Source organism: Phlebotomus papatasi, chromosome 1 (assembly GCF_024763615.1).
Source record: "Phlebotomus papatasi isolate M1 chromosome 1, Ppap_2.1, whole genome shotgun sequence".
NCBI classification, from domain to species: domain Eukaryota; kingdom Metazoa; phylum Arthropoda; class Insecta; order Diptera; family Psychodidae; genus Phlebotomus; species Phlebotomus papatasi.
Genome location: NC_077222.1, coordinates 6,487,541 through 6,514,565, shown reverse-complemented (window position 1 = coordinate 6,514,565; position 27,025 = coordinate 6,487,541). Strand labels below are relative to the sequence as shown.

Here is a 27,025-nt window from a genome sequence, read left to right as displayed (position 1 = left end):
CCCGGTTTCTCCAAGTAAATATTGTAGTCGTGTATGATGAGGACAGTGGATAGAGTCGGAACTTCTGTGGAAACCGTCCGATCTCCCCAACGATCGGCACTACTCTGGTCAGTCTCACAGAGGCTTCTCACCTGTGAAAACTGGTTTCCACAATAGCACAGCTATACTCGACATAAGGGGGACAGGGAATGATAGAGGGAAATTCCTTTCTTTAATTATGGTGCAGAGCTCTTCTTTGCTGTGGATAGTGACACAATTCGTCGCCTAACTGTTGCCTTTAATAATTGAGCAGTGCTCTTTTTGTTCAACTTGTTGCTTTCTGAATGTCCTGGGTACCTGTCGAATCTTTTGGTTAGGGTGGTTCGGCCAGAGTACGGGGACACATAGTGCCTAAAACCAACAGTGATTACTTTCAACGTACACTGTTTGTGAAGGGCATTTTACTCTTTAACTCTATTCCGGCTGACAATCGCACTTCTGCGGATACTATTCGGCTGCATTTTCAGTCTGGACCTGAGAGTAATTGACTTTATTTATTTTTCTTTCTTTTTTTCTATTTTTTTCTTCTTTTCACAGTTTCTTGTCATTTTATTGTTCCTTTCTTTTTAATTTCTTTCTTTTTGAAATCGTTTTTACTTTTTCTTTTTCTCACGACTGTAAGAGGGATGACCCTATTGTTGTGATGCAATAAATATTATTATTATTATTATTAAAAAAACAGGATCCAAAGTTAGGGAAATTTTTTTGATGGCAATGCTACAATATGGGTTCCGGGTTCTGAAAAATATGACGGGTTTCCGCCGTATCCGGACACTCATGAAATTTCAGTATGTTACCCGAAAAAATGTATGGGTTCTCAGGATTTCCTGTCAGTTGCCTGGGTTTTCTGTACATTATCCGGGTTTCTTGTGAGTTCCCCTATCGATTCAGCGGGTTCTCTTTCTATTCCTTAAGTTTCACAGCTTGATTGACTCGAGTTCTCTCAATTTAATCCTGACTTGAGCCAGATTTATTTTCCTGTTCTATTCTGTTAGATTGTGGATTCAGGTACCATAAGTACCCCTTGCCGTGACTGACATGCTCTTCTGTATTTAAGAATTTATTATTCTCTAATAATTTAATATATTTATTTTAAATATTGATTAGTCGCTTCATATAAATTTCGTTCTTTATCACTCTCCGAAAAAAATCAAGTATGAAATTTATGAAATTATGAAAAGTTCAATCCCTAATTTCTAGATAAACAATCTTCATCTTAAACTCTTTGCAGTATTTCAAACATAACTATTCAGATGTGAGTTTTCTTGAACCTTCTACAGGATCGATAACAATCATGTAACTAGAACTGAAGCAAAAATCTTATAAAGTACGCCATTAAATTTATAAATTACATTATTGGTTACATTATATCACTGTAAGCTTTGATTTAATCAACTGTGCAAGAGATTTCTTTGAAATTCTGGTGATAAGTAAGCCCCCTATTAGCCCATATTGCCTTTGAGCAATACTTACCTCGACTTGAGATCAGTGTCGTGTTGAGCGCGAAAATGTGCAAATGAAGGGAAACGGTAAGTGGTGATTTAATAGCAGAACAATGCTATTACAATTGCATTATGGATGACTTGCAAGTCGACATTTCTTTGACAATTTTCTGCAGGAGCACCTATTTTGCAGCAATATCACTCAAACTTCAGAATTAAAAATCAATTGGTGTTCGCAATAGAAAATTTTCATTTGCAAATTGCCTCACTAAACAACAAGATATTTTTTTTCTTATTTTTTTCCAATAATGTTAGACATGCGTAGAATTTTATCGTATTCTCACAGATTTTATCTGGAAAATACAGCGTCAAGGAGGTAATAAGGCTTGACAGCAAGGCATGTGCGCAACTATTGCATTGAACGTAGCTCAACTTCATCATCCGAAGGAATATCCTTGTCTCCATAGCCCCAAACGGGATCCTTATGGGCTTCATTCGAGTCGAGGAAGTGCGTTCCATCACCACATCTGGCCGCTCTTCGTGCAATCATGTCACGTGAGACGGATTTACCTGGTGGTGAGTAAAAAAACAGGTGAGAAAGAGTGTCTCAGCTAAGAGCTTTATGCCACTCACGTTCAAAAGCCCAACCGATCTTGGCGAAGAAGTCAATGAAAGCTGTGGTGGGATTGAATTTGTAGTCGCCCAATTCACCTGTCTTGTAGTCCCAAGGAAAGACATGGTGGTAATTGTGCCATCCTTCACCAAGAGCTGCAACTGCAACTGTGATGTTTTCTGCTGGATTAATATTCCTGCAAATATTCCAAAGATCGAGGGGTTACTCACACAGATTTTGAAAAGAATAATCTTGAAATTAAGTGACAACAATACTTCACTGAAGCCCGTTGTCACTCAATCCCGCATCTTGTGCTTTGCTGCTCCTCCGCTTTCCTTACCATGCCAAATGAGTCCACTGTAGGGTGGCGGCATCACTTATGGCCTATCTTTACTTATGGCCTTGTCGCAATTTTTGCTAGAAAATGTTTTCAAAAACCAAAAAAGTATGTGATGTGCTTTTAAAACACATCAAATATTCTTAATTTTGAGGATTTTCAAAATCATTTTGTGACATTGTAAAGTTTTTTGCGAGGCAAGACAGCGTCAAGTCAAGACAGATGCTACAAGTAATGCCTCCACCCTACATTTAAGACATAACTAATTTCCAATTTATTTAGCTGAGTTTTTCAGTTTAAACTCGATTATATGAGTTGGTTTAAACGGTCAGTAAACCAGGGTTTCTGCTGTTTACCTGAGGAGACCGGGAATGGTAAGTAGGCGGCAGACGCAACTTAAGCACATTTTTGGGAAGTAAATAAATAAATAAATAAATTGTTGAACATTTTTCAAAATGGAATAATTTGAACTTCGTGCATTGATTAAGTCCTTTGATAAAATAGTTTGAAGGCCTCTACACATTGAGAAAAATTATCGTCAAAAATTGCGTTTTTCACAGAATTTTGACTTTTCGACCTATAGCAATATGTATAGACGATTTGCTTCAAGAAAAGAAATTTTTGACGAAAATTGCTCCCAATGTGTAGAGGTCTTAAAGATAATGGAAATTTATTCCAAAATCGTAAATGAACTATGGAGGCATTTCTTCCTTCATAATTTATTGTTTGTAGTTGGTTATTTGATTTTCAAGGTGGTCTGCAAGCCTTGAAGTTGAATCATCCAATGGAAGTCCAAAATGCGTACCATCCAGAAATTTCCAAAATGATCTAAGATATTATTTATGTGGGAATGAATTTGGAATTTGGAATGATTTCACTGGGAACGTATAGTACCCGATCAGTAGAATAAATAATATGATAGAGTTCTGTTCAAGGGAGAAGACGTACTGAAGTTACATAGTTTTGAATTAAACCATTTATTAAATTAAAAGGAGAGTTTTCCCTCGATATCCCCCTTTCCCAAATCTTACATTTATGGTAATCCAAATCTGATTGGGTCTAAAATTGCTCATATCATAGGTATCTGAAACCCGTACTGCAAAAATCAGGGGTATGACATTTCCTATGTTTCCCATATGTTTCTAGCGAGCCGAAAAAACTTTTGGGTTCATTAGGTGTTTTCTGTCATAGTGGAATGAATTAGCAAAAAATACTAATACAAAATAAGAGCCAACTTAATATCGAATAGGCAACCGGAAATCCCAAATTGGCAAGCTATGAATTTTTGGAGATATCTCCTGAAATGTGTACGAAAACAGGGAAAAATTGACACTAAAATCGGTCGCATTTATCAGAGCTAATGTCACCCTCTGGCAAAAAAATAATTACTTATGAAAAATTGGTAAAAAAAAAATTGTACTGCACACGTTAAAATTTCAACAAAAACCTTTTCTAGTTTCTGAGCCGCATATGAACCATTTTAAGTATATTAAAACCGATTTTATGTATCGTGTAATTTAGACAAACGTTAGACCTATTACCGTGATCCAAAATTGATACAATAATCATTTCAGTGCGGTCTGAAGCTGAATATTTGATTAAAATGAAAACAAATTTTGAAACATCGATTAAAAGAGTTTCTGTCTGAATTTCAAGGATATTCGTTAATTTATTATCACGAACAAGGCAAAACAATTGATTTTGAATATTATTGTAAATTTTTGGATTAATTGAACCCGATAACTCATGAGAAATAATCTGAATTTCAGCTTATAAAAAATTACTTATACATCAAACTGGAACATCTGCTCACAAAAATGTTTAAACTGTTTCCGACCAATGTCAAAATTGTTTAACCGCTATATACGCTAGATTTGACTTCTATAAACTTTTATTTGTCCAGAAATGTATAGACATTTTATCGTGACTTACGGTTTTAAATCGAATAAAGGAGCCGTAGCAGCCTTAGCCCTTTAACGACGAGACAGTTTTCGCTGACCGAAAATCAGCAATAAAAATGAAACCGATAAACAAAACTTGTGAAACGTCTTACATCTAATTTTCTAAAAGCCAACAGAGACTGATTTTGTGTATATTTTGCCTCTATGAACGATAGGGACTAAAATAGCTCAAAAATTTAAGTAATTCTTCTGACGATACCAATGACAGATAATTTTCACTCTAAAGAAAAATATTGAGTATTGTAGTTTGTTGTTCTAAAATGGTTTTGATTAAAAAAAATTTTCAAGTATAAAAAATAATTAAAATCAATTTTCAATATGGGAATTTAAAAATTCGCCATTTTTGAACTTAAAAATTTACTATATAGCAAATAGCTGTAGACTTACAAAAATATTCTAGATTCCATCAACCTTCTATACTTTGCAATTTCGTCAATATAAGAAAAAAATAACTTTAGGTTAGAAGATATTTTGCAGAACTTCTGGAAATAGATTTCTGCAAACGGTTATAAGTATTCGAGGGGAATTGGGTCAAGTGCGTTAAAGTTATAGAAGATTATTTAGTAGAAAAAAAAGTTTTAGAATCATGTAATGTTTCTTTCATGTCCTTTAATTGAACTTTTCAGACAACCTTTAATTCGAAAACTATATTCATTGGTATTTGACATAAACAATTCAAAAAATATTATTTTATTTAGTTCAATAAAATGAACAGTAAAAGTTTAACGAGTATAATTGTAATTTGTGGAAAAATATTGTTGCTGAAAGTAAAGAAATGCTAACGAAAAGGAGGAATGAAAAGTCACCTGCTTCTACGTTATTATATATATTTATTTTTAGATTAAAGCATTACGAAACACATTCATTTATATAGTGTAACTGTCTAAAAATAGAATTTGTCATCCAGAAATCAAATAATAAAAGAAAATGAAGGAAAATATTATCAAAATCGACACAATGTCAAACCTTGCATGTTTTTCTACGATGCAAAAAAAGATCACTAAAATGTGTTTCTGCCTTTTTCGGACTATTCATTCCATATAATTGTAGGACTAAGGTAATTAAAAATCCTTTCCAAATAGTAATATCAGAATATCCGGAGGCAGCCAAATTCCTGAACGCCAAAATCCCGAAAACCAAAATCCTGAATGTTCAAAATCCTCAAAAGGATTAAATTATATGGAGGATAATGTACAGAAAAATTCCCCAAGACACAGAAAATTTCCTTTTGCCTTCAACAAGCGCGGGTGCAATCGTGGGAGTAACTAACTATGATACTTTTAAGAATTTGGGATTTTGACTTTCGGGTTTTTAGCTCATGCGGGATTTTAGATTTCGGGATTTTGGCGTTCGGGATTTTGGCTTTCAGGATTTTGGCGTCCGAGATTTTGGATTTCGGGATTTTGACCGGGACCCCAGGATATCAATTGTGTAGGAAAAAAATATTTAAATCGTTTAGTTTTCGGTCAATATAGGGTGAAGCCAATGAGAATGGATATATATAGGGTAAAGTGATATAATTTGGAATTAGTGTTGCAAGTTGGACAATTTGCCGGTACAAGTTGGACATGGCTTCTTTCTTTATAAATACAGTACAAAATTTGTTTTTAAGCACAAGGAACCAAATTATAAAACTAAAGCATTAAAAATATAAAATAAAAATGAAGTACTAAATTTAGCAAGATAAAAAGCCCTGTCCAAATTGTACCATTGTCCAACTTATACCACTTTACCCTAATTGTTTCAATCAAGTTACAAGCCCCTCGATCGTTAAGTTATTTCAAGAATATATTGAACAAATTAGGCTACTCACTTATCATATGGCCTCTGACCCCACATGTGAGCAGCGCTATTGACGAAGAAGGCAATATTGAGCGTTGTGCAGAATCGAAGATTGAACATTGTCCAGAAGGAGATCCAGAGATTCTCCTGCCAGAAGTACCAAGGCACAACCACAGGCATAGCGATGGCCAAGAGAGCAAAGAGCGGCACATAGAGCCTCTTCTGCCACATTACAATGGGATCTGCCTCCAAATCGCTCATATCAATGATTTTCCTTTTCTCCACGACATCGGGATGAGGAGTAAGGAAGAGCCATCCCACGTGTGCGAAGAAGAAGCCTCTTTTGGCATTGTGCGGATCAGAATCCGTCTCGGAGTACTTATGATGCACCCGGTGATCGTGGGCCCATGTGTAGGCGTCTCTCTACATTGGTCACAAGAGAAAGATGTTAGGAAAATGCCAAATATGATCATCACCATCGAAATTCAAAGAGAAAATGTCAACAGCTAAATACCATCATAAAACTATCATTCTTTCCCAATTGTTAAAAGATCCATTTAACATGAATTATGCAATAAATTTTTCAGAGGTAATTGATAGTTTCTACGATATGACCTCTCAATGATTCCCTTGCTTACTCACTTGACCAGCAATTGTGAAGAGGAACACAAGAAGAAGACGCAGCGGCCACTTGGCCTTGTATGCTTTGTGTGACCACAGTCTATGGGCACCGGCTGTTATTCCGAAACCCGACCCGTATATTAAAGCTATGACTGGAATGATAAGGAAAACAAAACATTCATTTAGTTCAGGCTTCCCTATAAGTTCAGCTGCTTAAGAAAATGATAATAACAATATGAAGGGCTGTAATTGACTTTACACGGAGATTAGCTACATTATCTAAATTATGTTTATGTAATGTGTTTGATTTCAAGGTGAGGTAAGCATTGACTAAAAAAGGCCTAATTCTGGGTGAGAAATGTTAGCTAAACAATTATCACCTAAATTCGTTTGCAAGAACGATTATCAAATAACAAAAATAATATACTTAGAACAACAACAAGGTCATGTCTCTAAATTCCACATTTTCTCACTCACAAAGAGACTTATTTTAATAAATATTATATGCAAATTCATTTAAAAATGTAACTATTTAGCAATAAAATTTAATAAAAAAAATTTGCCAAGATAATTTCAAAAGAATCGTGAAGATTGTGTGGTAAGGCAACTATTTCAAAATCAATAATATCTAAAATGCTTGCAACTAGCTCATGAAATCATGAAATTCCCTATGAATAGATTATGATTGAATTCATGGAAATTTTTAATGTGGTAATTCACTCTAAATCAACTTGACGTGCACGAAGGAAATGGTTCATTTGGAATTAATCGAAAAGCAATATATTTGGTGTGAACTTGATTCAATATTACCTAAAGTTTCTTCATTTTAACTAAAAGAATTAATTGATTTATTACGCGGTTCAGTAATTAACCTTCCATCATTTTTATTCAATACCATGTTTTTATGTTGTTCCTACAAACACTCAGAGAAATTATTATGTGTGGAGATTTAAACCATATTTGTGCGAGAAAAATACTAACACAATTTTTTATTCAGTTTTGCAAATTAATGTGTGACATATTTCCTCAAGGGGTTATTCACATTGAGATTTTTGGTGTATTTGAAAAGAATTACAGAATGTCAAATAGAAAAAATAGATTGCAAAGTATCAGAAGATTGTAAAAAATCACAGGCATTCAAGGAGAAAAGGGTCGAATGATTTGTTTTATTATTTTATATTTTTAAACAATTGTTCTGTACCAATCGTATCAATTGACAATAAAAAAATTTAAGATGAATGTTTATTTAAACGGGACACACGTATTTAGACTAAATTATTTTAGAATGAACCCCTTTGTGTTGCGGATTGTTAATGTTAAATATCAAAAATACCCCGTAGTGGTTTGTTTCTAAGACATTTGGTTTGTGTCTTGACATTTTAAGTAATCTACTAACGGTGTCTCGGCTAAAAGAGATTTTTTTTAGATCTAGGGGAAATCGGAGCACTACTGTAGAACTTAACACTGCGATTTTTTAATTAGACATTAGACTTCAGAGGACAAGATCTTTATGAATTCATAGATACTGATAGGTTTGCTAGTCCACTAAAAAAATGGTCATCATAGTTCAAGTAGTTTAGAAATTGAAATCAGTGTTCGGTGCTATCCCATGTTTACTACTGCCACAATCTCTTTTATTCAACAATATGACTGTTCAATTTTACAGTTAAGTTATGATAATGATGGTTATTAAGTCATGGTACCCCAGTTTCCCCTAGGGTATATGTCCTAATTCAAAACCAGACGCTTTAACTTTGACAGAAGATACAACACATTAAGTTCATTTTTTTTTCTAAAGAAAATTACATAAATTTGCTCATTGACTCTTCTAGAATGTTATTTTTCAGTGAAAATTCTTTAAATATAATTTGAAAACTTCTTAAATACAAGAAAAATACATAAGTGCAAAATGATTCTATTGGAAAAAAAAATTAATCCAAATGGAGACAAGGGAAATTTTCTAATTGGAGACAAACGGTGCAAGTGAAACCTCGACGAAAGGCTTCCAAAAGGCTTAATAGGTCAATTATTCTATGAATAATACCAACCAGTGACAAATTCATAGAAATTCAAAAATTGACCTACCGGTCGAATCGAGGAACCCAATTAAGTGAGGGTACTTTACCTTATTAGGCAAGCCCGTTTTTGCTGTTTTAAGTATTAGGCGATTATATAGCTCCGATTCTGCTAAACCTATTTAATTCTTCATAAGGCAAAAATTGATATTTAAATGACCGACAATATATAGAACAGATGAAGGTCGTAAAACCGACACCAGAGGCGCTGTGGTCTTAATTGTATCAAAAAACATGGACAAATCGTTTTTTTAGAACTTATTCAAATATATCTTAAGAACTAAACCTAGAATCGAGAACTTTTTCAAAGTCTGGATATATTTTTAATTTAAATATTCCAGTATGAAGTTTCAATAACATAATTTATTAAAAAAGTTATGTTAAGGAAAAATTAAAAACATAACTTTTAGAAAGTGAAATTCTTAAATAATTTTAAAGTGAAGTTTCATAGCTAAAAAGATAGAGCATTTGAATTTTTAGATCTCATCGATATTATTGTTTTTCTCAATAAATTTCTATTTCTCAAATATTTTAATTTTTTTTTCTTAGTAACCCTTTGAGTAACTCTCCCCTTGATTTTTATAGCATATCCAAGAAAATTGATTTTATTCTATGTATCTCCCGTGTTATTCAATTGATTTTTAGTTTATGCCGCTTTCCTGTGCAGGTGCAAATGTTATCAGTGTTTCCACGTGCGCCAGCAGTAACATATACGCGCTGAGTTAATTCATTAAGTTGTCAATAATCTTCACTTCTTACTCACCGAACGATTAATCAGAAATAAATGTGTACATACAGACAGTCACTGACTTTATCAACAATGTTCTACATTTTATGGCTAAGTTTTTAATTGGATGGTATATAGATAGAGAACGTTTCGTCTGGATTCTAAATCGATCGATTAGATACTCACACCATATAAATGAATAGAGTTTGATGGAGAAGAGCAAGTAGAGGCCATAGAGGGCTCCTGAATGAAGGAATATCTGCACAATGAGATCTGGCCATCTGATTTCGGGCTTGAAGTCTGTGTAATTTGTGGAAGATTCCTGACCCTTGATCTCCTCTCCATCGACACTCACTGGATTGTCATTCAAATCATTCTTCCTCTGCCTTACATCACTGGTTAGATTATCTTCGAGTAGGGTTGATTTAGAAATACTGGGTGGCATTGTGTTCACAGTTGATCACACGAGAGTGAAGTCAACCAGGCTGCAAAATACAGAATTAAAAATTAATAAAAAAAAAAACGTCAAGGACTCTTTCAAATCATTAACAAATTTATGGTAAAAATAAATGAGAAATAAAAAAAATTAAATAGAATATTACAGATTAGTAATAGAATATTACAGATTAGTAAAGAATTAAACTTTGTTTAAATCTTTACAAAAAATGGGATAGAGTAAGTGTGCCAAATTCCGGCCAGCTTGCAATTCCGGCCACCTTTTTTGCTCCTCGAATTTCCATGAACTTTTAGATTTTACGTGCTCTAGAGATTATACAATGCAAAAGAGAAACAAGAAATGTAGCTTCTACAAACGAGATGACGTGAAAAAGATATTGGAAGAATTCCTGAAGGGCAAGGAACTATGAGAATGAAGGTGGCCGAAATAGGGCACCAAAGCTATGTCTATATTTTTATTCATTTTAAAATGTATTAAGAATGATTTTAGAGAAAATAAAGACGATAAATTGTTAACAAGTTTCCAAGCAACATCCCTTAAGAAAAAGGAATAAAAAAATCAATTTGTATTAAAAATATTACACTTCAAATTTGACATTTTGGCACTTGCATGCAACTATGCCGAAATTTGGCACACTTACCCTATTTAGTCTATTTTATTTTTATTGACATTTTAAGTTATGGCAGGTGAAATGAATAAAACTTTATTTTCTCTTTATCGTAACCCAGGTGGTAATTTAAATACTTTTAAAGTTCTGTACTGCTCATTTGTGCAATGCCAAACACTTTTTCAAATTCCAGATATTGTAGGATGGTCTTATTGGATTTTCTAAACTAGCCACACCCCCTTCAGAAGGTATAACCAATAAAGGTTTTCTGTTTTTTAAATCAGGATCGTTTCACAAGTACCTATAAGAAAATCTACTCCAACAGAGTGAGTAAACATGGTGTTAATACTGTCCTGTCAATGAAGAATTAAGCCCCGCCCTTTATAGATTTATTAAGTTAGTTAAGATTCTTTATTTTTAAATTTCCAGAGGGACAGCTTGAAAGGTACCTACGGCCATTTCCGAAAACCTAAACAGAGTACCGTTCCCAGCTTCATTATGACTTCCGCAACAACTTGATCTGTTACTAGATAGCGCCATCTATCTAAAAATCGAATTAACAGAATTAAGGTAACGCCCATTACTCATAGAATAGCATTACTCATTTACAAATTACTAAGACAAAATTATATTCTGTGCATAAATGTGAAAAAAGTCTGTTTAGACTGATTATAGTTAATAGTAAGTAAAGAAACTTACTTAAAGAAAATTAGGTGCTACTACAAATTCACACCCCTTATAAGCCCCGCCTATTTATTTACGCCACATAAAATAATCTATTCGTACCCGCAAAATTGTTAAAAATACTAAACAACAAAAGCTTTGGGATGATTTCTATGCTATTTGCATAGTTTTCGTTTCTCATTTAAGACCTTTTAGGGGCGTGGTCTATTTTGTAGTGGGCGTGTCTTTCCAGCGCTTCCAGCTATGCTTAAAATTGAATTTCCGTTTGGAGTTTTCTTTTTTCATTTTATTCTTTCTCAATTATATTTTGAAAATGAAAAAAAATAATAGAATTAGATAAAAATCCCGATGGGGCGTGGCCTAGAATGCCTAAAATTATTTTAAACACACTGTGCTAATCTGAAGGAATTAAAAAATGTCATATTCAGAAAGAAATATCATTTGTAGAAGAGCTACAATAAAAATTCATGCCATTCACAAAACCAGAAAAAAAATATTTCGTTGCTATTTAACCATTTTGTCAATCTTCGTGTAGTAATTCCAATTATTCACACACGATTATGTCATCGGAAAACTGTGTGAACAACCTTGACTATGACCGAAAAAAAAACCGCGAGAAAGAGCAAATGTGTATAGAGGTGTTGTTTGTGAATTGTGAGGGATATTTTTGGTGTGTAAATTTCTGGCACAACTTTATGAGCCACCACAGAAGAGTTTCTTTGATCTGAGAGTGGTCCAAGGTGTACCAGAAATTTAGGAAGTGACCAATTGAGGCTCTTCAAGAAGATAGTAAAGGAGAAAATATGAAGAGCGAAATATCAAATATTTGATGAACCCAATTACCAACAAACATGCAAAAGTGTTGACTTAACGTGGAAGAATCTCTAATGTTGCGATATTGCGGCGTACCATTGTGAATCTATGGCCTGAGTCACCTTTTCCCAATACATTTATGTTGCCATGCGCAGTCTATTGTAATTGATAACGTTTGGAATGAATGAAATTGTCCCGCGATAAGCACTGCAATTCACTGCATTGAAATTTTTTGCATATAAACTCTAATTTAAAATGCAATTGTAAAACAATATTCTCCAGGCGTTTGCATTTTTATTTTATCTTTTGCATTAAAATCACATTTTATTTTTAAAGCGTCTATTTGAAACACCATAATTATGGTTTGTTGCATGTCTCTGTTTCATCAAACCGCCTAATGTTCAGTATCTCGAGAGATAGAGTTGGTCACACATACTGATTACTTACAAAGTATTGAATTTGTGGGCGACCGCTTTATAGAATGTTGATGAAATTTATGTGATTTTCATCGAGAAAACCCATTCATCACCACTTCCAGGGATGACATAAACTTTTCTCACAGATTTGTCGTTTTTTTTTAATTTTTTTTTCTTCACTTAAACCACATACGAAGTAATAATTATAGAGAGAACAATTTCTTTGCAGGTTGTAACTTAGATTTCAATGAGGAAAATAATTATGTTGAAAAGAATATTTTATGAATTCAACCCTGGGATATCGAAATCCAAATGGAAATAAACTGATTTCACATGTTGTTGACGTAATCTAAATATTCTACACATTACTAAATTATTAATCCAGAACATAAAACCATTTGATATAAATCATATTTGCCATTACTACAATCCCAATGACTTCATAATATTTAATAGATTCTTAATGTATTATTCTGGAGAGTTGATTATTTTTTTGAATTAGGTTTTCTAGAAATTTTGAAATTGCTTGCTGAATTTTTGGTAATTTATTAAAGAATATTCAGGGGACTAACATTGCCCGATTGCACATATGCCCAATAATTTGACATGTTTTCCATTATATCTAGATACTTCTTTTTATTGATTTTTAACATTTCTAGTATTTTTTAGTACATGACTGTACTAAAACTAAAAAAAACTCTATTAAAAAAAATCAGGGGCATGACATATCCTATGTTTCTCATATCTTTCTTGCGTGCCGAAAAAACTTTTGAGTTCATTAGCTATTTTCTGTCATTGTAAAATGAATTAGCAAATAATACAAATACAAAATAAAAGCCAATTTAATATAGAATAGGCAACTGAACACCCCAAATTCGCAACCTACGTAGTTTTGGAGTTATCTCGTGAAATGTGTACGAAAACAGGAAAAAATGTACACTAAAACTGGTCGCATTTTTCAGAGCTAATGTCACCCCCCTGAAAAAAATGTTATAAATTAAATTTGCGTGTAGACTGGTCTACTTGATGAATGGGAATTTCTGAGTTGTTAATGTTTAGTACAGGAGCGTAATCAGTACTAAACTAAATATTATATTAAAAAATATAATAAAAGTGCAGACAAAGAAAAGCTGCTGGATACCTCGTAAAAGCTCAGGAAAGAAGAAAAGTGAAGAAAATTGTGAAAAACGGCGTTGGAGAAATTTTAGAAAATTGTAAAAAAGAAGCCAATCCCTCTACATGCCATGTGAATATCCTGATACAATTAATAAAAGAGTCTCAGAGAACCTTGCAGAGAACATTTGAAAGACTTGACTACTGATGAAGGCTTGGAGACCGAACCGAAAGCTCTGGAAAAAAATTTATGAGGTTCCCTGAGTGAATTGTATTTTCCTGACGATTTACGGAATCCCCACCTTGTTAACTATACTACGTCGGCTTGTGTTTTACAATGAGTAATAAGAGAATTGTATACTAAATTTCCGTGAAAATGTTATGCACATGAATATCTCAATATTCATACAGAAAAAAATATTTCGTAAAATTGTTCGTAAATGTTTGTGAATTCTTATTGGAGACTTACGAAATGCTCGTAAATTGTATAACCTACAAACAAGTTCGTAAAAGTTTGTAGTTCTTTCAGAAACATTGTTTGTAACATAATTACTTGACGAGTGTTATTTGCGGCTTTAAAACATTTGTTCGTAAATGTCCGTAAACACACAGAAAAATATTCGTCGTAAAATTTTGTCATTTGTTCGTAAACATTTGCCGGACAAACAAAAAGTGACGAACAAATGAAAAAATGTTACAAACATTTTTTGTATGTTTTCGAACATTTACAAACAAATGTTTGTAAAAGTACAAAAAAGCTCGTTAAACGATAGTCTTACGAACAATGTTTATGAAAAAAGTACAAACTTTTACGAACTTGTTTGTTAGTTATATGACTTACGACAATTTCGTAAGTCTCCAATGGGAATTCACAAATATTTAAGAACAATTTACAAAATATTTTTTTCTATGAATTCAAGTTTTTAAAAAGTTCTATTTATTTTGAATTATTTATAAGAGTTTCTTTCTAGTTTGCCAAATTTTGCTTACACTAGACTACTTAAAAATTTTGTAATTAAACCACAAGTCCACCGTTTGACTCTGGAGGTTGGTCACCAACGCTAAGACGGCGGTGGACAAAAGTATTGCTTTCTAACAAATCTTTATATCTTAATACACGTATTATTTTTTTCTGCTTTGAAGTGCACCAGCTCAAAAGCATGGTTATTAATAAATAAATAAAATAAAATAAATAAGATAGCGCGCTTTCCCCTAGAAGTAAGACTAGATATAATATTCGTGAATACAAGAACTTCAGAATTGCACCACAGATTTAAATATTTAAAATAATAGTAAGTAAAGTAAAATTTAAAAAAATTTTCAAAGCAGAAAAATAACAGGAAGAGCGTATAAACGTAAGAGTAAGTATATTTTAAACTACTTTTAAAATATACTCTTGCTTATGAATATTTTATTCCCTTTACTTTATTCGTGTAGTGCCAGAATAAACTGAGATTTTATTTGTTTTTTAGTACTTGTACTAAAAACTAGACCAATAATTTTTCAAACATAACTGAGGTTTAGTACAAGTATTAAACATATTTTTAAGTGAATATAATGACCTTTCGCTGCAAATTATTTCTTTGCCTCCGATACACCTTTTAGATCAGGAAAATTTCATGAAGTCGAAATTTGAGTCCCTTTATCACACGCTGTATATATTATTCTATCTCATTCCTTCGCACTCTTCTTCTTTTTTAAACATCACAATTCAATTTAGCTCAATCGAATTTGGAATGCGTTGGAATGAAATAGACATATGCAAAACGTGTGGAAAAGAAAGCGATGTGAATTTTGATTTCATTAAATTTTCATAATCTAAAAGGTATAAAGCCATAAACAGCGTGAAGGAAAAAAATTGATGTTAATTTTTGTCGCCTCAATTTATACAGGTTTCATTCTAAAAGTAGTTTTTTGGTTTAAACTTGTTTAATAGGTTTAGTACATTATTATGTTCTAAATTTAATTTTTACTTTTATATTTTTTTAATACAATTGTTCTATTAAAGACTTGTTTTATGTGTATATTTGTACTAATTTCAATAAGATTATCAGAATAAACTTGTACTAAAGTTTACAGCATGATTCATGTAAGTTGCAGTAATACAAACACTATTTTTCGAATGAGTCATTTTCTTCTCTAATTTCAGAATAATTTTTTATGCTTTATGGCTTAAAGTAAAACCAAGTTACAATATTGATGTTATAAGGCCGTATTACATCACGTTAGCGATAACAATTCTGGACAATTCTTTGAGTATAATTGCCATAAAACTCAAAAATTATCACAATTGCTTAGTCTAGTAAACACAGGTGTTAGATGGGATCGTTTTTTTGCTGCTGTGCTCGCACGAAAGTATGAAAATTATTCCTTGTCATATCCACCTTTATTAGATACACACTGTATTGTGAGATATTCGACACTCGCGATGTGGTGCAAGTATAAAGCTCAAAAACCACCATAATTAAGAAAGCAAACATTTCGTGAATGAAGAGACTCTCTTTCGTTGGCAATTTAGTGAGCGTGTTAGCATTTATCATCTTATCGTTGCGTGATCACACTTTGTCCACAATGGTTCTGTGGCACAAGTTGAAAAAAATAAAAGTCACACTATATGTCTCTTTTAGTTTTTAATATATTTTTCTACTCAAACTATTCTTTATGCTTACTTATGGTGTCATGGAAGACTTTCTGATGGCGATAAATGATGGTTTATATCTCTCTTGGAATTACTCATAAAATTATATGAAACTTAGAGTTGAGATAAGGTATGAAATATTTCTGGAAATTTTGCATAACCTCATTCTTTTCCAAGGGAATGTGATTTCTAATAAGATCTTAACCTATTGTGTTCATTCTTCCATTTATAGGAAAAAATCGGAGACACAAACCTATTCAAAATGATATAGAAATGTTTTAGTGAAGATTCTTTCTATCATCAAATTTTCCTACTAAGGCTTTATTATACTAACCGTTATATCTTTTGAAATTAACTGTGAAATCTTGGTTCCTAATATAAAATCCTCTTGGTGTTCGTTATAATACTCCACGTGTGTCTTAGCTAAAATAGAGCATATATTATATTTTAAAATGTTCTGAAGTTGTAGTAAAAGTAGTTTTTACTACAAAATTAAATTTTAAGGACTTAAGAACAAGTAAATGGATCATATTTTTTACAGGAAACCCGCCTTATGTTAGATTTTCTGTGAAGGTTGCAATTAATTTAATTTAAAAAAATCATAATAGAAAAATTACTGTGATATAAAGATTTTTTATGGTTTTGCTAAAAAAGATAAACAAGTTTTTTTTTATCATTTTACTCTTCTCAAGTTATTCTGCATTTTCGACATTTCTTTGTATTGGTTATTCCCTGTTTTCCCTAGTCCTTGTCTAGTGTAGAAGCACCTGAAAACAGTAAAGTGCTAAAAAACATGTTAATTTTTTATTCAAATGGCACCATAATTGCGCTAAACACTAATGTTCGAAAATATTTCGAATACAGCATCCGCTCTCTAATCCGGATCGGCGTAATCCGGACGAGTTATTGACGGTTACATTTAAAATAATTTTGAGGTGAATTATTCTGTGATGTTTTTGTTTAATAAATGAAGTATAATAGCATAGAATTCTCTAATTATGTCTTTTTAAGCTTCTCTAAAACTTTTATTCTAATTCTACAAAAAACCTTCTAGTATATTTTCGAGACATTAAACAAATTCAAAAAATCCATCCGGATAACGAAGCGGACATCTGTCATATTGTCTCCCAATCATCCGGATTACAAATCGGGCACTGTATTAAGATTTTTTTTTGGCCGAAAGGCAAGCAAAGGTCAACCAGAGTAATGGTGCTTTTCGTATAAAAATTGAACAAAGGAAAAACATTCTTTTAGTACATGTCTGCTTTTATGTTCTTCTGCATAATTGAATTTTCTCTATTGGTTTCTACAGTTTACGTTGTGTTCCAAAACCGTAAAAGAGTTGTGACACGAACTTACACAAAGAAAAGTCGATTATGCAGAAGCACATGAGAGAACTCATGTACTAAAAACATGTTTTTCTCTTTCCATTTTTCATTGGAATAGTAACATAAAGCCACAAAAGATGGAGTTTTAAATGGTAATCGTTTAAATGGGAATGTAATAATGTAATAAATAGTAATAATGCTGGCACAACATTCCATGAAGGAACAGGGCCTTCCCGCAAAGGGATTTCTAGACATTATTATGTGTTCTTGTACGTGATGAGGATGTCAGTCCTATGCCTCGTGGAATCAAGTGCAGTGAAGCTCACTGGATGCAATCCGAACACCTTTAACACCAGAAAAATTCCTGGTGACCTAAAGCGGATTCGAACCCGAGACACTTGCATCATAGAACGAGTGCTCTACCACTTGACCCATTGAGTGCCCAATCTTAAAAACCCTTAAAAATATACCGAAGTGAAAAACTAGTTTCAAAATGTGATAAATTTAGGTTATGATGAAATCAATGACTGGCAATTATTATGCAAATTTAAATTCGCAATATATATTTTAAATAGAAAAAATTAGGAAAAAAGCTAGAATTACTGAAAATCAAAGCTAAATACTGTAACTTTGAGGTTATGTTGAAGATAAAGCGGTCTTCAGACTAGAGCAGACCTGTGCTCGTTCAAAGTCGTATAATATCGGAAATTTTGTGTTGATAATTTTAATGGAAATTACAGATAGCCATACTGGTAGCACTAATCCCGCTCATTCACGGTGCCATGGTAAATATTTTTGCGCGAAAAAGACATAACAGACATAAAAACTCATATAGAAAGAAATTGTCTTCTTTATATCTTTGTCGGAAGACGGATAGCTCTTCACTATTAAATGCAAATATGACTTCAAATGGAAAGTTCTTAAATCGCGCTCAATTCAAATCGAGAGAGAGAGAGATAGAGACACAAATAACTCAATTGACAAAAGTCTGGCGGCGCTGCGGTTGCAAAAAATCTCTAAAATGCCACAAAATATTTTCTCCTCTAATTTATACTTATTAGCAGATTGTGTCCCTTCTTGTAATATGTACTTTTGCATTCCTTATTAACCAAAATTGTGTTGTATAAAAGGATTTTTCTCAAACCTATCCTGAATTTTAAGACAGTTCAAAAGAATATGAGTCTTTCAGCTCAAAATTTCATCCCAATGTTTTTGTTTTAATATCAATAATTATTCACAATTAACCCAAATAACTGTATTCAACTAAATTATTCAAAGGATTTTCTTGTGAAAATGACTTAACTCTAAGGAATTAAACAATTTTCACATTAAAAAACCTCTCATTTTCTCTACGTGAATTTTCGCGGTATTTCGAAGAATGTCAACAGGCACCACCAAATTCACTTCTGCTTTTCTTTTAGCTCAGGCCTGGACTAGAGGCTTAGTCCAGTTCCTAAAGATCTCAAAATCCTAAATAGCAACCAATTTTGTTGCTTTTTCAGAATATAATAGGTCATTTGTTCTTAAAAGACTAATCATAAATTAAATTCATCCAAAAAATCTTGATTGATAGGGAATTAGAGCAGTTATGCTATATGGCTAAGCCTTGTCTGAAGGCCGTATAACCCTAAATTTACAAATAAATGCAAGTTAGGTCTAATATTTCAAAGTTTTTAACAATTATTCCCTTTTTTAAATCCGGTTTAGTGTTACATTTGTTGTAATTGAAATATACGATTGCGGTTTCTCACTAATAACGTGATTTATTTCAAGCGAAACCACAGAATGTTCTTCACAGTTTAATGATGTGATAAGAAATATTCAGAGAAATATTTACAAAGAGACCAACAGCAAACATTCAAGCGATTTGTCAATATTTTTTTAACTGCTTGAAAGACATGCCAAAGGTAAACTTTCATTATTCAACATTTCCGATAAGATTAGAATGCAAGATTAATTTGCAAGATCCGCTGAAATATTCGAAACTTCTTTTCCCTTTTTCACAGAACTCTGTGAAATTTTCATATCTCCAAGGTGAAAACAATTGAACATGAAGGAAATATAGTTATTAATTTATTTGCGTAGATTAATGGATCATGAAAGTAGTGAATAAATAATTTTTCTTCGCACTTGTGTTGACGATGGATTCTTTTGCCCTACTCAAATACCAATTTGATAAGGGAAATCATTGATTTTTTCCGCGTCCTCTGGGTGATGTCTTTTGATTTGGAACACAATACCCTAGGCAATTGGGTGTGGGTTCTTTTTAGGATTCTCCATGCGTGAAGCCCAAAATGTTTTAGTGTTAACCTTCTCTTTGGGATGGTCATTTCGCATTACACATTGAATTTCCCCTGGTGGATTACAAGAATGACTCACTGGCATTTTCTTGTGGAAAATTTCGTTAAAACATCTTTTGGGGAACTTACCAAATATTCGGCGATGTCACTCCGAATGTTATCAATTTAATCAACCGTCAAGGTTCTATTGATTGAAAATTAACCCATCCAATTGATACATGTTAGATTTCATTTGATTAAAATTGTCTCTGAAGCTCTGTCTCCACATGGGAAATATTTCTCTTGAAATTTATAGTGATGTGTCCATTGAAATTCATTTCGTTGTGGAATTTCTTCATAAACATTCCCTTAAGAAGTTTGGTTCTTGGGTGATAAATACCAAAATAGGAGTTTATTGCCCATCATAGTAAAAGAATTTAATTCACTAATGCTTCAACTCTATTGTTATTTCATCCCAACTGGGTGAGTGTAAATGAAGAGAACTCTTACTTTCACAAATCGTTAACCCGCTTTGTTTGTATATACATACATATAATCATAATCTAGATATATGCGCTGTATGCTTGAAGTTCAAGGCGAAAGAATATGCGATGTTGTCGAGGGACTTCTTGGAATTCCATGAAGAATTTTCTTATTTAGTTCGCGCGCTAGTTTTGAAAAAAAAAATGGGAAAAATGATGAATTGGGAAAAATGAGAAATCATAAAAGACCAAGTTTAGTTTCCTCATAATGAAATTTCATAGATTTTTCTGTCCAATAAAATGATTTACGACTACACTTTTATTTGGCGCCTCAATACGCATTTTTTTTTCTAATATTACACTTTTCCCATTTTTTTTTGTACAGACTCTAAGGAGACAGCAATGTTTATAATCCATCGATTTTGAGTTTAGGAAATCTTTGTATAATTTTGAAGATGTTTAAGTTTGATTAAACAGCTGTTTGGTACTACTAGAGGCCAATAGGAATGAGATACTGTTGCTTGATGTTTCAGCGGCCCTTACTTTGAGAAGAAACACTTTTTTCATAGATTTTTCGAACCGATTTTGTGGATGTATTTTGCTAATGACCTTTAAAAATTCCGTTTTTAGGATTTTCAAGGTCAAACAACAAAATTTACCTTAGGCGAAGTAGGGCATCTTTGAATTGGGACACCTTTGAAATTGGGCCCTTTCCCCTAATTTCAAGTGGAACTGAGCCTTACCATATTATAATTTGGCTCCACAATAAGTTTGCGAAGATGGCGGTAGGCGTTTTGTTGTCGAAATAAAATATTCTTTATTTTATTTAGGTATTTATTTTTTCCGATTTTTACTCGAAGGACTTCTGTATAACTTTGTTACTGTAAATCAGAGGTGTGCAAAAAACCGTTGAAACCGAATAAACGTCAAATGAAACATGTACGTCAATGCATTGACGTACATGTTTCATTTGACGTTTATTCGGTTTCAACGGTTCTTGCACGCCTCTGCTGTAAATATATTTAGAGATCTATATTTTCAATTTCTTCACTAATTTTAAACTAATTAATTCTAAAAGCTTTAGAGAACAAGTTAGGTTAATAACTTTTAATTACTTCCAATGACACGTAAAAGGGCCCCGGTAAAAAACCCGAATTTCAAAATCGCAAATAAACCAAAATCCCGAGAGCCAAGATTCCGAAAGGACCAAAAGCCCGAAAGGACCAAAATACCGAAAGGACCAAAAACTCGAAACGACTATAATCCCGAAAGCCAAGATCCTGAATTTTTTAATATGTCATAACTCAAAATTTTCCAAGGATTTTGACCATTTTGGATTTTGGCTTTCGGGATTTTGGTTTAGGCGAGGGGCTAACAACCCCTCCCTGGAAAAGTAAGATTGTTACGAAAACTCTCAAGGAGCCTTCGATTGGACGCACTTTACGACAGGGACCTATGTTACGTTTTTGAAGCGAGCTAACGGAGAGTCGCCAGGACTGGAGGAGGCTAGTGGGAAAGGCCCGGTCTCTTGAATGTCCGTTATACGGGCTTCAGACCTAAGGCTTAGCCATCTGACTTCACTCCTCTAATTCATTATCAGGTACGATTTTTTAGGAAATTGTTGTTTAGAATTGGATATTAAGGACAAATTATCCACTAGATTTTAAAAAAATTATTATAATTGCTTGTTATTTAGATTTTTGAGACCTTCGGGAACTGGACTAAACCTCCAGTCTGAAGCCGACATTACAGCCACCTAAGTAAGTGAATAAGATTTTGACTGCCACCTGTTTTTATATCTTGTACTTTCGAACTTACTTCGGTAGAGCAATATATCCGACTGCAAAGATTTTTTAAATACAAAGGAGATTTTTGAACGTAGGTTGTAACGTCTTAAAAACACTGGAATACTCAATAATGAGTGGAGAGTGGCATGCTTTCGTACAACCTAACTTATTTTCTTGCGCAAGGGTAGGCTTTCAGACTTCGCACATATTATGCGATAATACATTTTAGTAGCCAGTCTTTAGTAATACATTTTATGAAAAACTAGGTCGGATTCATAAAAGCAATATAGGAAAAATATGAAGTGTTCAAAGCCAGAATGTGTGCGAAGCCTGAGATCTTTCCCCTATTGATTGATTCTACAAATATATGGAGACATCTTTTTCCAAAATTGAAACGTTTTAAGAACTGCGTTCTGATAGGATGTAGGTGGGAAGTTAAGAGAAAAATAAACCTTTGTAAGCCCTTATAAGGCTCAGCAACTTTTAGCACTTTCCTAAGGATGAGGGTTTAACCCTTTAATGACGAGACACTTTCTACGGACTGAAAATCAACAATAAAAATTAAACTGAGAAACATAATCAATGATAAGTCTTACATCTAACCTTGGAAATTCCAACAGAGTCTGATTCAGTGTATTTTGTGCCTTTATGAACGACAGGGACAAAAATAGCCCAAAAATTTAAGTAATAATTCTGGCAATACCAATGAGTAATGATTTTCGCTTTAATAAAAAATATTACGTATGAGTATTGTAGTTTTTACTTCCGTAAGGGTTTTGCTTAAAAACAATCGGAAGTATAAAAGTAAATAAAATCAATTATGAATTTTGAGAATTTAAAAATTCGCCATGTTTGTGCTTAAATATTTGCAATGTAGCAAATAGCTAGAGACTTGCAAAAGATATTCTAGATTCCTTCAATCTTCTACTTTACAATTATGTACAGACATAAGAAAAAAATAACTTTAGGTAGTCAGGAAAAATTATTTTCTTTATGGGACACCGGTGTTCCAATCGTCCTTAAAGGGTTAAGCGTTTCATAGGAATGAAGGATTAGGATTGATGGGTTCGACTGTCGATTGGGTTAGCAATTGAAGATTAGGCCGTATGCATGCTGCACATTTTGTTTCTTTTTTTATTAACCTTTTAAAGATGAATGGGACTTATAAAGTTCAAGTATACAAAGTTAATAAAGTAGTCAGAAAAAAAAGTTTTGTTTTTGGGACACAGGTGTCCCACTTGTCCTTAAAGGATTAAATGCTGTGAAGATTGAATTTCTGTTCGGTTATTGACATTCTTAAATTGAATTAGGACCATTAGATCATCTTCAGATCAGAGGTTTAGCCCAGTTTCCGAGAATCACAAAACCGTAAACAGCAACCGATTTTATTGGTTTTACACAATTTATTAGGTTATTTGCTATTAATAAACCAATCATAAGTTAAAATTTTCCAAAAATCTTGACCGATAAGTAATTAGAGAAGTTAAACCATATGGTTAAGCCTAGATCTGAAGCCCGTATTACGATCATGTGACCATGAGTTCGATTTAAGAATGTCAAAACCCGAATTTTGTGGACGTATTGAAGAAGTTATTAATCTCTGGAATATCCTTAATAAAAATAAAGAAAAGTCTATCTCTTTCATTCACTTCCGGCTAAATGCATGCATGTGTGAAGCTTCTCCACCCTGCTATGCACACATAAATAAGATATCAACTAGTGACTTAATTTTTGAATTATTGAGTTATGATATCTTGTGAGGTTGAAGACTCTTCGAGCATACATTCATTGCTGTAAATTTATATCGTAACATTTGTACTTTGGACTGTATCTTCAACTTTAAGACAATTTTGTGAAATCCTATAAAGATTAATCGAGCGTTCTGCGAAGTAGAACTCCATCTCATTTTTTCTTTTCCTATATTCTGCCACACAAATTGAGCTAGTGTGGCAAAAAGTCATCATAGTAATTACATCACATGAGAATAATGGGAAATAAATCGATGACATACTATTTCTGTATGATTTGCCATTAAGCTAAAATTTTGTGACCACTTTTATCGTCAATAGTTTCTGCCAATACAATTTCCCAATGACGATGCCTTTGAGAACGAGCGTCCAGTATTTTTTCATGAACCTTCATAACTTTTAGTATAGGAAAAACAAACAGATTTCGTGCTTAAAAAATGGGCATGTTTGTTTATGCTACATTTATGATCAACTGGGGTACATAAACTTTCCAAAAAATTCTGTGATAGTGTACTTCTAGGGGAAAATACTTTACGGAAATGGCACCTTTTTTTCACAAAAAATAACTATTTTTTTTTTAAATTTAGCAATATAAGAGAATAAAATGTGCAATTGGGAAAACTAACATTCCACTCCCTTCTTCTTCAATCCACCAAAGCTGCTGAAAGTTGCGTTAAAAGCTTAGTGTAGGCTTTTCTTCTATGCGCGGTCTTTTCACTAGTGCTGATACTTTCCGAACTACACCAAAAGAAGGTTCCCGTTCGACTGAATTTACTAACCGGCTTTCAAGCTCACTCAAGTAGAGTTTTCTTGTGATGAAAATATACACAATACAAGCTCACTTTTTTTTTGTTTACGATACATTTCGGCCTTATGTAAGCTGAAGCGCATATGTGAACATATGTAGTACCGTCAGTGTTTGCTCTAAGATTCATCAAATACTGGTGTTAGAATTGGAGACACCCATGGTTTAGTCAAAATCTTCAATTTGGGCACACAGTGGAAAGTCACAGGTATAAACTGCCTCATGACTTCACCTTTTCCTGTGTTTTTTATTTTAATGGAGATAATAATTCTATTTGGGCCTACGAGAAAAGTATCATGCCTAACCATCCTTATCTCTGGAGCTTAACTGGGATGCAAAATCCCCACGATTCTCACTACTAAAAGACAGTCAGGGGACTTTAGGGGTATTAGTCATTTACCCAAAGATTTCCCCTAACCCAGTTTAATTTTGCCATTGTACGATAAAATCGATTAGTGGTGTTTTTTTTCACGTGTCTCATCTGAAAATCGTGCCCGTAATTTACCCAATAGAATATACTTTTCATGGCGACAACAATCCCCCTCATATCAAAATCGAGATTGGATACTGACAAACTATATTTTGCTGTGTGTAATCAGTATCTATACTATATTGAATATTATATAGAGTGTGACAATCAACACTTATGGAACACCAGTCATTGGGTAAATTCTCAGGAAAGTACACAAAATACATTTTTTCCTAATAAATCGACTCAATTATTTAATTATAGATAAACGTGATTTTAATTTGAAAAATAATATTTATGAATACACTACATGTGATGGCACTTTCCTGATTGTAAAAGGAATTAAAAGCACGTAAACATTAATTGATCTGAATTTCAGTATCTTCACAGAAAGATCACAGAAAAGTGAAACAGAAAAATTGTTGAGAATTGAAATATGATGATAACTCTAGAATTTCTGTTTATTCTTTCAGCACGGAAGCGTCATGATCATGATATTTGAGATCATTTCAGGAATTTTACCATGCACCAGAAGTACACTGTCCAATATTCCGATTAATTTACTATAAATGCAATTTCAAGACTCCTACACTGAGAGAAATTCGAAAAAGTTAAAATAACACTCCGGAAATGTTAATTTTACCCTGCAGTATTGATCCGAAATCGGAGTAAATATTACCCTTTTTAGATGTATTAGGAGTTAAAGTTACCCTTTTTCATGTTAATTTTACTCTTAAAAAGGTGTAAAATTAACATTAAAAATGTTGATATATTTTTACACCTAAAAAGTGTTAAAGTTATGAGGAAAAAATGTTAATCGCACCCTCTTTTTTTTCTCAGTGTATAAATACAATTTCAACACTCCTACACTGACTGAGAGAAATCCGAAAAAGTTAAAATAACATTCCGGAAATGTTAATTTTACCCTGCATTATTGATCCGAAATCGGTGTAAATATTATGCTTTTTAGGTGTATTATGGGTTAAAGTTATCCTTTCTCGTGTTAATTTTACACTTAAAAAGATGTAAAATTAAAATTAAAATATGTTGATATATTTTCACACCTAAAAAGTGTTAAAGATACGAGGAAAAGAAAGTCAATCGCACTCTCTTTTTTTTCTCAGTGTATTAATTGGGTTTCTTTATCACAATTTCTAGCGCTCGCGTCAATGATGAACAAAAACTGATTGATAAGTCAGCATAGATATGAGCCTCTGAATTCAACGAAAAAAACGTGAATTTTTTCCCATATCTTGTTGGTGGAACCTCTTGATAACGTCGTATTCGAAATGGTTGTTTTGGCGGCTGAGATCGACGACACATGACTAATATAAATTTATAGAGGAGATGATTGGGGAGAGATTTGATTAATTGGGTTTATTCCGTTGGGAAGAAACACTTGAAGAAAGATATGACTCGATGTAAAATTTATAATCACAGTGAATTCCGGAGAAATAAATCATTTTGCGTCTGAATTGTTGGACCACAGAGGATAAGAAATAAGAAAATCTTGCGCAACTTTAAGTCATTGAGGACTAGGATGAGACACCTACTAAACTTAGAACTTCCCTACAGTGAGAGAAATCCGAAAAAGATAAAATAACATTCCGAAAATGTTAATTTTACCCTGCAGTATTGATCCGAAATCGGTGTAAATATTATGCTTTTTAGGTGTATTAAGGGTTAAAGTTACACCTTTTCATGTTATTTCTACCCGTAAAAAGGTGTAAAATTATCATTAAAAAATGTTGATATATTTTTACACCTAAAAAGTATAAAGTTATGAGGAAAAAAAGTTAATC

General features: G+C 32.9%; 1 protein-coding gene across 2 annotated transcripts; it reads right to left on the bottom strand.

Moving 5' to 3' along the window:
• Positions 1-1,711: 1,711 nt before the first annotated feature.
• Positions 1,712-24,726, bottom strand: LOC129798615 (acyl-CoA Delta-9 desaturase). Of its 2 annotated transcripts, none has more exons than XM_055841842.1 (6): positions 24,576-24,726; positions 9,784-10,082; positions 6,817-6,947; positions 6,206-6,597; positions 2,115-2,290; positions 1,712-2,051 (listed from the first exon to the last, which is right to left on the bottom strand). In XM_055841842.1, exons 2-6 carry the CDS (start codon positions 10,040-10,042, stop codon positions 1,891-1,893), a joined length of 1,119 nt encoding a protein of 372 aa, XP_055697817.1. In that variant the 5' UTR covers positions 10,043-10,082; positions 24,576-24,726; the 3' UTR covers positions 1,712-1,890. The 2 variants fall into 2 exon arrangements, with proteins under 2 accessions (XP_055697817.1, XP_055697818.1); XM_055841843.1 differs by lacking the exon at positions 24,576-24,726 and adding an exon at positions 12,606-12,805.
• Positions 24,727-27,025: the final 2,299 nt, after the last annotated feature.